Source organism: Diorhabda carinulata, chromosome 7, assembly GCF_026250575.1.
Source record: "Diorhabda carinulata isolate Delta chromosome 7, icDioCari1.1, whole genome shotgun sequence".
NCBI lineage: Eukaryota > Metazoa > Arthropoda > Insecta > Coleoptera > Chrysomelidae > Diorhabda > Diorhabda carinulata.
In genome coordinates this window covers 17033232-17050671 of record NC_079466.1, presented here as the reverse complement: position 1 = coordinate 17050671, position 17440 = coordinate 17033232, and the positions used below count along the sequence as shown (strand labels likewise).

Sequence of the window (17440 nt, the reverse complement as noted above, 5' to 3'; positions counted from 1 at the left end):
TTCATTCTGGGTGCATGTAAATTGCGTCATTAGCGATGTATCACATACCTCCCTTGCAAAATAGATAATACCTGACGGCCCACGGACACATAAGTATAGTAGGTTTTAGTACATGCAAGCCCACGGACACATAAGTATAGTAGGTTTTAGTACATGCAAGCTGCACAGTTCTGCCAGTATGGCTCGTAAAGCTTTCCCCTCTGCCCCAAGAAAAAAACATAATAAAAACTGATTTATAGCTTTTCACGATGAGAATAAATATTTCAAAAAATCATAAGCAAACTTTATTTTTAAAAATACAAAATTCGTCAGTGAACAAAGTTTTCAAATATAAATGATTATTACATTACACTATAATAGATACGAAACAAAAATTTTAATAGAAGTCTGAATATAAAAATCAAGTCTCCAAATAATCTTAAGAAGTATAATATAATATATTAAAAGATTATTTTATTAAAATGTCGATAACCAAGTAATCATCTTCAGAGACCAAATAATGTTTTTATAAAGGTATATAACACAAGTAAAAAAAGATGAGTAATATATATAATTATTTATTCATAATAAAAATATTTAGTTATAAAATAAATAAATCCACAATAACACGATTCATCTTCTATATCTGTACCTTTTGAAGTGGAACCAAAGCTGAAAAATATTATTGTGAAACTGGCATCTAAAACCTCTCTTATACGAATATTCCCATTCCCTGTTGACTATTTTGAAAGCTATGTCCTCATATGGCGGACCAGCATGAAACCTCAAGATTGCAAATTCTTTATTATCGGGACAAGGGGATAAGTAATACTCCGGGGTAGTATTTTTTGTTATTAGATCTGGATAAAATATATTGAATTTGTATCCTTGAACAATTTTCGGTGGTGGATTATCCATGTCGTAATGAGTTTGATTATATTTGTTCCATTCAAAACCTGTGTGTACCCTATTGAAGTACCTAGGTTTTCTGGGACGGTATTTATCCGACCAAAGGTATACTTGACTATCTAAAGATTGTTCTACTGAAAACTGAGCTTCATCCGCATCCATACCTTTGCGAGCTTCTTTTTGGAGCATCAATTCTTCTTTGGTAATAACATTTTCCACTTTTTTTCCTTTACCAACGACCTAAAATTCAATTAAGACATATAACTATAACTAAAAAAAAAAACAAAAGTTACACTTAACTATACACCTAACCTAATCTAACTAAATGAGTATTTTTATAATAAAATATGTATTTGCCTGTTAATATTTGTCTGTGACAGGCTGTATAACTAGTGATGCCAACATTTAAAAGATCTGGATACATAGAAGATAACAAAGATAAGGAAATATCTAAAAGATCCTGATAAGGTGATATTCTGGTGGACTGATGAAGATGTCATCTTTAACAAAAGTTCCTGAAGCTTTTAATGGAACTGTATGCTTACAGCTTATACATGGAAATTCAATATAAAGGCATTGATACTTTCATCATTCCTAGATTTAAACCTCAAATCACCACAATAGTACTCCTAACATGTAAAAATGCATATATGTCATTATGATGAAACTTGAGTTTTATCCTCCCAGCAGTGTAGACAAAATTATTTGTTCACACACGCTTCTGGCTACTTATTAATGATGAGTCTCAGAAATGGGCGATGCTTTTGATTGGCGAGTTTTTGGTTATCCACATCTGTCATTTCAGATTCAGCAACACGCGACCCACGATGAATTTTTAAGAAAATGAATAATGTGGCAATATAAAACATTCAGGACAATGGGAAAGCTGCTGCATAGATTCAACGTTAGGATAAGTGCAATTGTAGTCAAAATCAGGACTTTGGACGAAATTTATTCAATATTATGTGACTTTTTTACTGTTTTCACAAAACTTCCAACTGGCAAATGTTGGAACAAAAGTCAAATTTTAATAAATGGGTAGCTGGGACTCGATAAATTTTATGAAACACTTATAAAATTGGGTTTTTATCGCACCTTCGCTCAAATAGTGACAAAAGTTTAAAAATAATAGAATCTCTTTTAATGTACTATTGGTGTTTGAAAATGTATCTTAAATAATGCCATGTAGACAGTTATTATTGTGATATTATTTGAGTCATCATAGAAGAAGGAAAAATAAAGTTAGAATTGATTTCGAGCACTTGATAGTTTTTTTTGGACTTATGACACTATTTGTGTGAAGGTGTTATATGTTTTATTCTTAATATGATGAGTTGTTTTAATGAATATATCAGTTGACATTCTTAGTTCAACTGTTAGTGAATATTACCTGTAATCTAGCAAATTCCAATCGTTTGTTATCATCTTCTTCCATAACTACAATAGTGCCAGGTTCTATTTCATCGGGAGTTAAAAATTTGGGACTATACCCACCAGCTTGATAAGCGTGGAAACATTCATTTAACCATGTATTTACTACATCTTCTGGGTTTTGCTCCACATCACCATCTCCTTTCTATAAAAAAAATTCATTAAATCAAATTATGTTGTGAATAATAAATACTAATTCAAATTATTCATATAAGACTTTTGTTAAGTAACACTCATCGTCAGAGTGCTCGTCTACAAAAAAGAACAAGAGAAAATAAGACAGTCAAAAGGGACCCTCGATTGTAGGACCATCATGGACGTTGCCATAAAAGGATAAAATTATATATGACCATGTTATACAGACTGTGACGGAGGCAAGCTGTGAGGCTTAACCAAGTGTTTAAACAGCAGCACTCCGGATCGTCCATGATACCCATGGTGTGGAGATGGTGTCTTACATAACAGTGTCTGGTTCAGTCAATAGTCGGATTTCGCGCCTATTTAATTGGAGTAGCTGTTTGGTAAGAGATTTTTTCAATTGTATAATTTGAAAAGCTAACAACTTATTTAGAATATGTAAAAGGAATTAAGAACAACCCGCAATATTGTTTGGATAGTAGTGATATACTTTTTATTACATATTGACATTTAATAAACAATTATGAGTCATTTGAAAGTTAATTAGTTATAAAAATCAATATAAATCTTACTTCATTATCTTGAGATGGTCCTGGTTGGGTATCTTCTGATGTGGATGTATTTTGAATCTCACTAGATTGAGCTTCATTAGAATTAATAGTACTAATTGACTGTTCGGCTTTCAATACTTGAAGTTTTCTTTTTAAGCTTTCTTGATGCCTATCCCTTAATCGAGCTCTTGCCATGTGAGCTTTTAATTGTGATAATAGAGATTCCCAATATCCAATATCAATACCATCAGCTTTTCCATTAATTTTGTTCTCAATATTTTTTTCCAGTGCAGCTAATTGTGCAGCTGTTTTTCCTGCAAACAATTATTTGTTCTTTTTTGAATTGTAACAATTGATATTTATAAAATATTTGATTCAAACTAATAGACGATCATTTGGGGGAATAATCAAGTAAAATTGCACAAATTCAAATTAGGTTGATGGTGAAAAACAAAAATCAAAAATATATTGAACTCACTAAAAACAATGCATTGGAAGCAGATGCCATTAAGCCTAGAAAAATATTTACATGATATACCAATCTTCTCGATATATTTCTCATCTTCAATAAATACAATGATTAGTTGAAGCAGCAATGCAAATGGGCCTAATTTTTTCTGAGAAAAGTGAAGGAGAATGTTCAATGACAAATGTAATCAAGAATATAGGTTGCAGAATAACACAAATAAGGAATACCCAAAATAAGGTTAAGACATAAGTACCTACATATAAAAGTGAATTATCTCACCACTCCTGATGGTAACCATTTAAGATCTGTTAACCATAAATTAAGTTATACAATATATCTCTTATTTTTGGCTCCATTAACGTATTCGTTTTGTATTGTAAGATTTATTGTAGACTGACCAACCTCAATGTCCTCATAAGCAGTTCCACATGTCCCTTAGACACTTGAAGTTCCATCGACTTATCAACTTACTTATTTTATTTATGTGACGTGACAACCATAAATATAATTAATTACAGCTTTTGCATACAATTGAAATAGTATTTAAGAGAGCAAAAGCTTGCATAGATGGTCATATATAATTTTAACATCCAACGAGAACAGTAGTCAGATTATTGAAACCACTGTATTTACTTATATTTTATGTTAATAAATAGTTTTTCAAAGTTATCAATTGAGTTATTTAGCTCGTGGAACTTAGGTTTATGGTCGACTATGGTAATTGTAAACGATTTTTTCCAAGTTCTAAGCTGTCCAAACTTCTAGTGAACTCTGGGTCGTCGCCTATGAGTTGAATGTACGAGCAATATTCCAAAGAAATACGTATCTGGGTCTTATAGAGGATTAGAGGCTGTTACCGAGTATTTAGCTTTTTGGTCCTAAAGAGAGATATCAAGTTTTTGTTAAGCTAATTCAGCAAAGACTGTATGATCAGAAGTGCAATATTCATGGCCACTAATTGAGAATGGAGCAAAGCTTATAATTTGATGTGAATCCTGAATTTAATGGAAGATTTAAATTTTTGCTGAAAATTGTTTTCATTTATCTGAATTCATCTATATGGAATTAAAAGAGAGAACAAAAATACTTACTTTGTAAGAAAAACTGATGAATATATGAATTTTACAACAACAAATCTTTACAATTTGAATAATAATTTTAATGGAAGTAACTTACATCAATATCCAATTATGTGACAAATACTTACCTTTAAAAACTGAGGTAACATCATTGGCCACAGATTGATGGATACCTTCTCTCCTATTCAATCCTGAATCAAAAGTGTTCTTTTCTAATTTTCTCAGTTTTTGCAATTCATCTTCTACTATTACTGTAATATCATTCCAATAATCCAAGTTTTTTCCCCTTTCCAATTCTTTATAAACCTTTATATCTTCCACTAAATCCTCTAAATCTTTTATTTGCAGTCCATTTAGATAAGTATATGGCTCATGCATTTCTACAGCATCAACCTCTTCCTCTGCACTGATATATTTGGCTAATAAATCTATTGGCTTAGCTCTACCATCTTGAATTCTTATATGAGATCTCAATCTAGCCTGTTCTAAATGGAATTTATCTTCTTGTCTTTCCCATTCTTCAAATTGTGCTGCTTCTTTGCTCCTTTGAAGCATTTGTGTTTCTTCTTCTCTTTTTTGTCTTTCTAACTCCCTTTCTAAACGTCTTTTTTTCACTTTCTCTAGTTCTCGTTTGTTTTCTTCTTGTTTCATCCTGTTTATATCTTCAATTTCTTCCTGACTAACACCTAAAATGATTATATTATATGTAGGGTTCACACCAGCAAAAAAATTTGGTGGTCCAAAAGGACCACCTAAGTTATGATTTAGTGGTCCAAAAATATAACGTGGTAGACAAAAGTACAAAAATTAACATATGCATGCTACACATACTTTTATACATATTTTTACGGCATACATAAATTCTTTTATGCAAAAACAGCACAGTAAATATAAATCATAGGTTTTTTTAAAAATATTTTGGGCGACAAATTTGTCGTCGATGTGTATGATTTTGGCGACATTTCTTGATGATTTGGCGACAATTGTCGCTATGTCGCCATGCTGGCGTGAACCCTAATTATATGATACAATATGTTTTATTGACTAGCCTTTGTGTAGTCCCAATAGTAAATCAATAAACAGTTTTCAATAACATGAGATAATAAGTAGAAAATTTAAAGAAAGTGAAACCAATATTTTCATCTAATTAGCTTTCTCTCATAACATATGAAATAAGTAAGGCTAATAATTGAAATACATGTAGTCTCTAATTGCATAAAAAAAATTTGCAATAAAAATTGTTTTGAAAGAGACTCATATATGCAAATTTAGAAACTTTTTATACAATCTAACGTCGAGCTTATTATATCATGTTTGATGTAGCCTAGAAAATGGTACAATGAGTCTACCTGCACCCCTGGTGGTATAACTGTGAATATCAGAATGTGTTTTCTTATCTTGTACACCCCATATTCTGTGAAGAATTCTCTGCAATGTACTCCATTTTTTGAATTGTTAATAATATCATAATAATTTTCTAACAATTGAAAAACAAATAAGCAGTATCATATTATCAAACTGTTAAACTGTTTCATTTGGCAATTGATACTAATATAGAAAAAATTATAGTAGTTTTTAAGATGAAAAAACAGATGTAAATAAAGATTACTTTTATTTTTACCTAAGAATATTTTTTGAGTTTGAAAAATTAGATTAGAGATAAATATTTTTTCTTATGTTTAATATTTGAGGAGCCAATTATTAAATCAAAGCCAAATGCTGTATTTGTTGTTAATGTTATTATGAACAATTATACAAGTATATTATGTTACAGTAGTGAAGAGGACTAAAATGTAACAATGCCGTTGGAGCACTTACCTTTTAACCCTTCTTTTGATAGTTTTTTTTGCCACACAAAAGTGGTCAATAAATTACCATCTCCAAATGGATTATCACTATTTGTATAATGTAAATATTCATTATCCCATCCCATTCTTTCCTTTCTAGACCTTTCCTTGCGTTGTTTTTTCAAAAGACGTCTTATTCTTTTTTCCTCTAGAGTTTCGGTTGATTTAATGTATTCTTTACGCTTTTTCTTTTCCTCTGCAAGTCTAATCCTTTCTTTTGTTAATTTTTCCAACAGTTTTACCGAATTATCTGAACTATCACTGCTGTCAGATTCAGAAGTGGAATATTTTTCTTTTTTCGAAGATTTCTTAGGCATATTGTGCTAATTATATTTAAATATAGTAGTACTAAAAAATCTGTGTAGAAACACTGTTGGGAAACCTGGTAAAAATGTATGAGCTACACAATACGCTTAAAAGAATAGGGAAAACTGGAAACATAACTATTCCTTCATAACATTTATCGTAAAGTCAACACATAACCATAAATTAACCAAATAATTGACACTTAACAAAAGTCAAAGTCAGAGTAATAGGCAACTTGCATTACTCGCTTATTTAAGATATCCAGTTACCAGTTATGCATAATGAACGTCTGACTATTTTTAAATGAGGTTTGGTACAAACTTGACAAAGTTATGCATTTAGAGGATCATATTTAAAGTACTTTTAAAATATACGTATAAAAGCATTTTTTCATATTTTTATAAAAAAAACCATTGAAATCAGAAACAAACCAATTACGACAACCGGTGACGTCAAGTACATAGCCTAGTATTGCCAAATGTTTTAAAATTAAATTAGCACTATAAATAAAATAAATAATAAAATAAGTATATGATATTATTTCTCTATATATGTTATGGTACTTTTCGATACTCACATAAAATACAATGTGAATAATTTGAAAAGACCGTGAAAATAATGTATTAGTATTTTGATTCACTCTGTATCAGATTCAATGAAACGATATAAATAATTTTTACTAGTATTCGAAATTCGAATGCTTTTTCCACAACGGATCTTCATTCTTGAATTTCTCTGCATTGTACAGGGTTGTTACGACTTATGGAAAATTGGTTAAAATAACTTTTTAAATAACCCCAACAAGCCCGATATTATTGTTATGAGGAAGTCAAGCTGATTCCAAAAATGCAATAAATTATAGGGTGTTCTATTAAGAAAAATGTAACTTTCATATGGCATAACATTCTGTAAAATTGTAAATAAAAAAATGTGAGGGCTGAGTATTCCTATAATCCCTCATATTTTCAAACTGATATCTCGAAGTACAAAGAAAGTACTGAACTTTATCACTCTAATCAATCACACTATATACGCAGATTTTAATCTAAAAAACTGTTAAGTTTTGTATTTTAGTTTCAGAACTAAATAGTGTACAAAATTCACACAGGTAAAAATCTCTTTGGATCTATAATACAGAATTAGAATATTTAATTCTGTGATTAATATGAAAAATTAAAAAGCTACCTATGCACATTTAAAATGTGCTAGATAACCTTGGTTTTGTCTGAGATTAATCTGGGGTTAGGTTTATTATACCTCTTAATTTTCTTACATGTATGTTTAGGTTAAATAGATTTATTTACGAAATATGGAAAGTGGTGAATATTTCGAAAGTTATGAGGATATAAAGGTAAGTGAATTTAGTTTGGAAATAGATACTTTCTATAAATTCTGATTCAAAGCACATTAAAAACATGAATCATTTTGAAAAACTAATAAATTGTCAAACTCGAGACAATTACCTCATGAAGCCCGAAAAACACACTATCTATTTTTTGCTATCTGAAACAAACTTTTCATATTTAATATCAGTATTCCTCCTATGCAAAGTACACATTTCTATCTTTGTACCAAGACTGCTTCTTACATTCTCTTCACTTAAAGCTGATGACAATACAAAAAACAAACTGAGATACTGAGTGAATGTAGATTGCTTTTGGGTAGTTATTTGATTTTGGTTTGAGCTCTGTTGTACTGTACTAATACCATCACACCCAACAATTTTTCCATTTCAAGAACATTATTATATTCATGAGTTTAAAAAATGGCTTAAATGCTATGTATGCTGTGTAACTATGTTTTAAATAATTTTAAATAATTCATTACATGTCTCATTTAAATATTATTTTGAAGGTTGGTATTAATCAGTTTTTCAAGTGAAAATACTAATATACTACAATACTTATTGCATCCTTGAGAGATTTTTAGTTTTATTAACTTGTCATTGTCCCAGATCCATCGATTGATGTTGGAAGATTCTGCCCGGAACTCTGCATATAAAGAAGCAATTTTAAATAACAAACATGAATTTATGGGTAAGGTAGTTCTAGATGTTGGTGCAGGAACTGGTATTTTATCAGTGTTTTGTGCTCAGGCAGGCGCAAAGATAGTATATGCAGTTGAAGCTAGTGATATTTATAAAATTGCCGAGGAAATTGTAAAAGAAAACAAATTTGAGAATATTATTAAGGTAAGTTTGCTTAAGGGCTCATTATTAATCAAAAAACAAGTATAAAATTTATTTATCTATTTTAATTTTATTTTTGAATTTCCCTTATAAAGTTTCTTTTATCTTATGTATAAAATACACAGTTAGAGAGACTGGAATCAGAAATTTAGACTTAAAACATGCCTCTATGGTCTTAGATCAATTAGGGACAAATTTCAGATGCCAAAATAATTTATATTCATTTTATTGATATTAATTGATAGTAATGTTTGAATTTATGTCACAATTTATATGTTGGTTAATATTAACATGGCAAAATCGTTAAACTTCCTCACTAGTCCTATATATTGTGGCGGGAGAGAGGGATTCGTTGGATAAAGAAGACTTTTTATAGGAGAAAGGTTTGTTGGAGTTGCTCCTTTGCAGGGCTGGGGTTATGGTGGTTACATGGGGTTGTGCTATCCTAGCTGAAAGGGGGGGAGGGGAAAGCTGCGACATTGGCCTAAAGTTCATCTCGGTTTGGGAATTTTTCTTGTAAGTTTTTTTCTTTTTTTGAAAAATTTCGTAAATCGTAAATTTTCTTCCAACGAGGAGGTAATAAAAGCTGTGGAGGTCTGGTTTGCAGAGCAAGAAGAAACATTTTTTTGAAAGGTCTGGAGACGTTGCAGGTTTGCTGTAATAAATGTATCCAATTAAGAGGAGAATATGTTAAGTAATAAAATATTTTGACACTGAAATTTTGTTTGGTTCTATAGGCTAAGAATTTTTCAATATATCCTCGTAGATATATTCCCCCAGTTTATTATTTCTTTTCCTAGTTTGTGACTTGCTGCATTGGTTTTTTATATCAATTCATATATCGTCTTGTCATTGTTAATACTTATACTTTTGGTTACACTTTAATTTGTTCAATATTATCTCAGAAAAACTTTCACAAAACTATATGGTTAAGAGCTGATACAATTGATTCAATTACATATTTTTTAAACACCTCTGTTGCAATCATCAAACATTATAGGTTATACATTCAAAAGTTGAAGATGCAGTACTTCCTGAAAAAGTTGATATCATAGTTTCAGAGTGGATGGGATTTTATTTATTACATGAATCTATGTTAGACTCTGTTATAATAGCTAGAGACAGATATTTGAAACCCGGTGGCCTTATGTTCCCAGAGTCTGCAACATTGTATGCAACACCTTGCAGGTTAGTGCGATTTTCACATATTTATTTAATCATTAGTTTATTTTCTGTTAGGATAGTGTTTCAATTAATAATTTTCTCTCCTTTTCTTTAATATTTCATATAGGTATCCTTCCTTGTTTCCAATTCCCATATCATTTTTGTTTTTTTATTACCATATCATTCATTCCTATGTCATTCATACCTTTTTATTCCCATACCATTCTTGTCTGTGACCAGAATCATTAACTTGGGTTCTATACCTTGTTTGTTTCTTTTCGTTTTTCCTAGTGCTCAAAACAGACTGCAATAATTATAGACGCAAAACATTGCTAAGCGTCGTACTGAAAGTCCAGCGATTTTTTAAAAGAAAGACAAAAATTGATGTTGCGACTATTTCAGTCTTGTTTTAATAGAAGAAAAATGAATTTTTCCTAAGTTCTGATATCTCAAATATGTAGCAGAAATAAGAAATTGAAGAAATATGTTGAAATTATAGATTTAAAATTTTCACAATTGTCTTGTTTTTTTATGTCATGATTTCTTAATGCGGTTTTTATTGCATTTTCGAAATATTTTAACAATATGTAACATATTATCTTCTTTTTTAAATAAGAATTAATTTTATGTCAGTTAAGTAATAGTTCGTTTAACATTGCATTGTTTTAGTTTTTATCCGTTTTATATCATATCTCAGTATTTTAAAAATGCTCTATGTATGTATTAATATTTCAATTTCTTATATTAGTGTAAAAGTATCACAATATATTTTCGAAGCATAAATGCTTAAAATCCTTATATCATTATATAAATTATGTGGTTTCCAATGGTTTTTAGCGTGCCATCCATGAACTCCTTCTGGGATAACGTTAATGGAGTTAAAATGTCTTCTTTGGGCTCCAAATTAAGACAACAGGCTCATCAAAAACCACTTTGTGAATCGTTAGATCCAGAATATATACTTTCTGAATCGGATACTGTGCTATGGATACACTTACAAGATGTTACTTTAGAAGAAGTTAAATATATTGAATCAAATCACATAGCAGTTGCAAGAAAAAAAGGAAAATATGAAGGTAGGAAGAATTATTCAGTTTGTGAGTACCAGAATTTATTAATTTCCATTGTATTCAATATAATCATATTACTATTATCAAATATTTTCTTAGGTATATGTCTGTGGTTTTCTTGTACGTTTCCATCTAAAACTACGGAACCAGTGGAACTTTCGACGGAACCTGGAGAACCTATAACTCATTGGAAACAAACTATTATTGTTTTACCATTAAGTCTAGATGTCGAAGAGGGAAGTCCTGTGGCATATAGTTTAGTCCTTAAAAGATCAAGTGAAAACAATAGAATCTATAATATAGAAGTTACGATGCTGGATCCATCTGAAGTGGAACATCCTGAATACTGCTTGTGTCACATGACTAAGTGCATTTTAGTTCGTAAAATGTTTGAAAAGTATGAAATAGAAAATAGTAAAAAATAAATATTTGGTTGTTTTAGTTTGTGAACTATTACATTTAATCTATCAAGGTTATTGGAGTTTACTACTTAAGAATCGATTTGCATATATAATGGGCCCGGTATGAGAAAAATGTGAGGAGTAAAATCTATCCATGAATGACCTCGTTACGTTTTTGGTGCGCATCCTATGATGCGCAACTTTCTAATTTGTCAGTGTCAACATACTTATATTGCTGTCATTGTGAAGTGTGTCAGTTAAGTTCGATAGTCTAACCAGACGCAAAAAGAGTTTATTTAACTTAAAAAAGATTGGTTGATTGCCAGAATATTTTGGGATTCCTTCCTTAATTTTTTTTTAATCTGTAAGCTCGCTGTCTCTCGGCTGGAGTTTTTGGAGGTTTAGATTATTTCCTAGTCAAAAAATATAAAAAAAAATTAGAAAATTTATAAATGCATAATTATAAAAATTTTAAACGACTTTAAGAAAATTGATAAAAAAAGGTTTTTATAAACATTTTTTTTAAATTATTATAATTAATTTTTTATTTAAAATATAATATTATCTTAATAATTAACAAAAATGGTTATAAAAAGATAATTATGTCACTAAATCTTTTACATACAATAATAAATAGTACATGAAAATTATTTACATAAGCTAAAAAATAACTTTTCGGAAGAAAATTATATAAAAACATTATTATAATGAAAAAATATTGTCGATTTTTCTGATAATATTATCGAATTATTGACTACAGTTGTTAATATTTAAAAATTATTTATAAAGTAAATCATAATAACGTGGAAGAATTTATAGACATCGACAAAAAAATTAATTTTTGGTTAGGTTAGAAATTTTCTATTTTATGTGGATGCGCTCGATAATTCATATTGGGTTGATTATGTAATTTTATGTGTTGTTTTCAAATATATATTTATATAAACTACATCGATAATTATTAAAATATTTAATAAATATAAATTGCACATGCTCATACATATAATACATGAATTATAACGTACCTTGCAAACTCGTGTTTCTTAGATGTTCCGGCAATATCATCTACACCTCTTTCTGCCATAGTTATTTGAAGATACTTTCAGTTCACTTTAGCGGAACACAATGATAAAAGTTTATTTTATAGGTTTAAGTTATGCAATATGATATGATTGGAAAGACTTTTATTGAATTTAAAACATTCATTATCTAAGAGCTAAGAGAAATCGTTGAAATTAATTCTTTACAGGACTCCATATATTGTAACAAAATATAAAACTGTTAGAAAGTATTGAAAACCGTTAACTATAAAATTTACTTTCTTCGAAATCGGCAGTGAAGTGAAACATTAATGCTGATTGGTCGACAGAAATCGCCAGTTAAATCGCTTTGTATATCCCAGGCACTGAAGTAACTAAATTGTCATCTGCTTCATGTTCGACAGCCCAGCTTACAACCTTACAACATTACAAACATGGGCGTAAACTCAGCATTTTGATTGGGGGGGGCAAGATTTAAAATAAGGCAAAAATATGTTATAATAAAATAATTTCAAATCTATAAGCAGCATAGAAAAAAATTCATTAATAACCTTTGGAATGTCAATGTCATTGTTTCTTTATATGGCTAAAAGAGATGACAAACTTTCTTGCCCGATTGTGTTTTTAAATACATTTTTGAACACCGTAAACAAGAGAAGGATATTTCAAAAGAAGCTGAGTAAAAACAGTCAGAAAAGTTCGAAAGTATTAGGGAAAGCATATTTAAAATGCTTTTCTACAAAAACAGATCCTCGTTCTTGAATATTTTTGTATTTGAGCTCCTCAATTTTATGGAAGCATTGCAGCCCAGACAATATGCGATCATAGTCCAATAATATAATAAACTTGCAAACAACATACAATTGGGAGTGTTTATTCTCAAATATGAGATATTTGAAATAAAAATACCGAACAAAGCTTAATGACTCATATTTAGATAATTGTTTAAGGACCGGGAACTCTAAATATATCCCCAATTAGCTGAAAATATGGACTCCCAAGTTTCACTCGGAATTATATGACACCAACAAAATAAAGTTATAAAAAATCTGCTTTTTTAATGCCTATTTATACCTGTTGATTATCTGTAAAATGTGCGCCCTCGATGATTTTCAAATTTAGTATTGCGCCCTTAAAGACAAACATGTTGTCGACCCCTGCTCTATCCGATCGTATTGTACCAGTAAGCTTTCGTATTCGTACATTGCACAATAAAAGTGAACAATTCATCTGGAAAAAAGGCATCTACGCAACTTGTAAAAGATAGTTCTTCATCAGGATTTGGACCTACAATTCCAAAGAATTCTGGTACTTTATCAGGTCGATTATCCCCAAATGAATCGCCTATCATATTCCATGCAAGTGGATCTTCAAGTGTTACAAGTCTGATAAAATTTCATCGTCACTAGTACAATTTTCACTTTCACTGTCAGATGTAATATTCCTCACATCTTATACACCTCATATCAAATTCGGTATAATATGCAAGGATTCTCTTTAAAAAAGCATATTTATGGCTTATAACGAAGTATAGTTTGCGATAATTTCATGGATTTTAAAGACATCTTTTGATATCAATCAATACTGAACACACTGTTTACACTACCACTACACGGAAAACAATGTTTACTGTTTACATTAAACAACTATTTACCTTCAGTCTCTGAAGACGATAACTTGGTGATCGAAACGCCTGTCCGACAGTGTAATTGTGAGTGTCGTATACACAAACAAGGTGTTCACTATGAAATAACCAACAGTTCCAGAAATTCAAACTTAAATATAATCTATAACAAAAACCAGAATTTTTAGAAATAGTTCATGTACTTTTACATAAAAATTAAAAATTGCATTGCAAACAGATTGCATTTTAATATTTTTGATAATTGCCAAAAAACAGGTTATTTGTTAAAATAGACAAAAAATCAAAAAGTTCATTGAAAAACATAAATATATATATATATATATATATATATATATATATATATATATATATATATATAAATATATGTATATATAAATATATGTATATATAAATATATGTATATATAAATATATGTATATATAAATATATGTATATAGAAATATAATACCTTTTTAAAAGTGGTCTTAAACTACTACAAAATAATAAGTCGATATTTTTACAACATTTATTTTTGTGAACTCAAAGTACTCAATAAAGCTTTTGGTGAAGGGTCCCTTCCACGAAATTCTCTAAAAATTTGACTTGGATGAACACTTCCACCTAAAGCTAAAAACAAATCACGAAATCTATTACCTACATCTACAATTTTCATTTCATTGTCTTTAACCTCATCAAATGCACTATATATGTCTGCTGCCAACATTTTGGACCAAGTTCTACAATAATATGCTGCACCCCATTCTTCACTAAATATTTGAGTGAAAGAGCAAGGATGAACATCTAACTTATGAAGTTTGAAACTTCTATACTGAGGCCATAGCTCTTTAACAATATCTGACCAAAACTCCTTAGAAGAATGCAATTCTAAATCTAAAGAAGATAAATATAAATCATGACATAAATCTAAACTGGACATATGTCGTTCTGAATGGACTAATGCATCAAACATTTCATTAGGTAATTTTTCTCCGCTTTCCTTATGACAAGTTAAATTGTTTATTAAACTTTGATCATTCAACCAATAACTAAGAACGTAGCCACATATATCCACTGCATCCCATTCAACATTAGATAATCCAGCTACTTCAGAATAATTCGTACGGGTTAATAAGTGCTGTAAGTTATTTCCGAACTTGAAGAATAAAGACTTCACTTCTTTGAAATTTAAATATGAGTCACTGTTTCCAACAGGTGGATCAAAATTGAATATTAAAGAAGCTAATGGAATTGTATTAGTAATTTGACTTTTGTTTTGTATTGCTACCATCCAACCATTATTTTCTATTTTTAATTTTTGTTGTCCCCTATCATATGGATCGAAGTAGAAACCTGCAACAGGAGCACTACTGTGTACTTCAAATACATCATAAAAATGTACATCCTTATGCCAACCAGTGACATTATTTCTTTTTTTAATTTGAATACCAAACAGCTTATGGCATAATTCAAATAATCCATTCAGCACATTTTTTAATGGAAAAAATGGCTTATAATCATATTCATCATATTTATACAAATATTGTTTTTGCTTTTTTCTCCAATATGGTACATCCCATAATTCAAGACAAGAGTCAGAATGCCCATTTTCTACAGCAAATTGATATAATTGTTGGACTTCCATATCTTGGCGATGTTTTGCATCTTCTCTTAATGTTAATAAAACACTTCTGATTTCTGAAATATTCTTTGCCATTTTGGTTTGCATAGACATATCTGCAAACGTTTCAAAACCTAACAATTTGGCCAAATCTCTTCTTAAACTACGGATTTCTTCTATATGCAAACTTGTGGTCAATTCACTATCTCCCATTTTAGTTCCTCTACTAACAAATGCTTGCCATAAGTTCCATCGTACTTCTCTATCTGAGCAATATTCCATTGCAGGTACGTAACTGTAGGGCTGAAGTGTGAATTTCCATGGACCTTTTTCAGGAACGTTAGGATCAGTAGAGAGTAATTTTAAAGTTTGTTTTGGAAAATCTTTGAGAATTGAAGGATCAGTTATGGTTTGATAAAATCTCTTAGTGGAAACCTCAGTTTTTTGTCTGAATAGAGTCTTTTCTTTTGATAATTTATTAAGATATTCAATTAATAGAATTTTGTTACTGGAGTCTAGTTCTAGACCATTTAATAGACCCTCAGTAGCAAATTTTTGTAATATTCTGGATTCTTCATTAGTTCTTTTGTCATTTATACTTAAAGCTTCTTTTACAGCATTATATATCACTGAGCTATTATATTTTGATGCTCTTGCTTTTCTAGCACGTTCGTGTATAGTCATATAACTTGAAGTAGGCATTAATGAACTATTTCCCAAATATAATGTTTTAGATAAGCCCCATGTTTTATCTAAAGATCCGCCTAAAACCTCCAATGGTGTAAAAACTTGTTTAAATATATCTTTTGAAGGGTTTTGTTTCAAATCATTTTCTAGGTTTTTAATTCCTGCTTCAAATTCTAAACTTTGTTTAGATATTGCTGCTATACAATTTTCAATCGTAATATTATTGAATTCAGGTAAACTTTGATTTGGTTTTAGACTAACATCTCTATCTGCATCTTCTCCAATTTCTGGAACACTAATAAATAGGTTATTCAAATAATCTAACTCAAATTTTTATACTCACAGAATGATATATCCATGATTATAACGGTAAGACTGTACAAAAATTGACCTCTTCAAAAAATGTTTATAACTTTTAGTAAGAATCATATTACACAAATTAAATGAAACATAAGAATATTAAGTAAGGAACCTCAAATTTTTAAAATTATAAAGTAATAATGTAATCTTCTTTTTTATATCATAACCGTCATATGTCATTTATAATCGTTTGATTGTAGAATTTTTTAATAGAATCGATTAGAAAATCTGCTTTACTATAAAGCACTTTATAGCACGCTTTCACATGTAAGACTATAAGATTAATCTATTGAATAGAAAAAATATGTACTAATTTAAGTACATTTGTATGCATTCAACTGAATACATTTGAAATTAACTCATATTGTCGTTGTTTGTTTTTGTTCAATTACATTCTTTATAATTAGATTTTAATCAAATAACAAGACTTGTTATCTATTTGCTACGTATTAAGTTTCATTTCTACAGGAAACAAGCACCTTCTTGTTTGTATGTGGTGTGGTGGTGGATGAAGACAAAAAAATTGATAGTTGTGGAGACGTACAATTTTAGTGACAACAAAAAAGAAGAAAAAATCGG

General features: G+C 29.7%; 3 protein-coding genes across 3 annotated transcripts; 1 reads left to right on the top strand and 2 right to left on the bottom strand.

The window, feature by feature from the left end:
- Nucleotides 1–546: 546 nt before the first annotated feature.
- Nucleotides 547–6914, bottom strand: LOC130896760 (splicing factor Cactin). The gene is made up of 5 exons (XM_057805057.1): nt 6375–6914; nt 4685–5242; nt 3030–3322; nt 2279–2464; nt 547–1128 (listed from the first exon to the last, which is right to left on the bottom strand). Exons 1-5 carry the CDS (start codon nt 6718–6720, stop codon nt 613–615), a joined length of 1899 nt encoding a protein of 632 aa, XP_057661040.1. The 5' UTR covers nt 6721–6914; the 3' UTR covers nt 547–612.
- Nucleotides 6915–7625: 711 nt separating this feature from the next.
- On the top strand, nt 7626–11572 carry LOC130896761 (uncharacterized). The gene is made up of 5 exons (XM_057805058.1): nt 7626–8060; nt 8664–8900; nt 9898–10085; nt 10899–11137; nt 11231–11572. Exons 1-5 carry the CDS (start codon nt 8019–8021, stop codon nt 11554–11556), a joined length of 1032 nt encoding a protein of 343 aa, XP_057661041.1. The 5' UTR covers nt 7626–8018; the 3' UTR covers nt 11557–11572.
- Nucleotides 11573–14710: 3138 nt separating this feature from the next.
- Nucleotides 14711–17305, bottom strand: LOC130896759 (uncharacterized). The gene is made up of 2 exons (XM_057805056.1): nt 16845–17305; nt 14711–16796 (listed from the first exon to the last, which is right to left on the bottom strand). The coding sequence occupies exons 1-2, from the start codon at nt 16928–16930 to the stop codon at nt 14723–14725; spliced, it is 2160 nt and encodes a 719-aa protein (XP_057661039.1). The 5' UTR covers nt 16931–17305; the 3' UTR covers nt 14711–14722.
- Nucleotides 17306–17440: the final 135 nt, after the last annotated feature.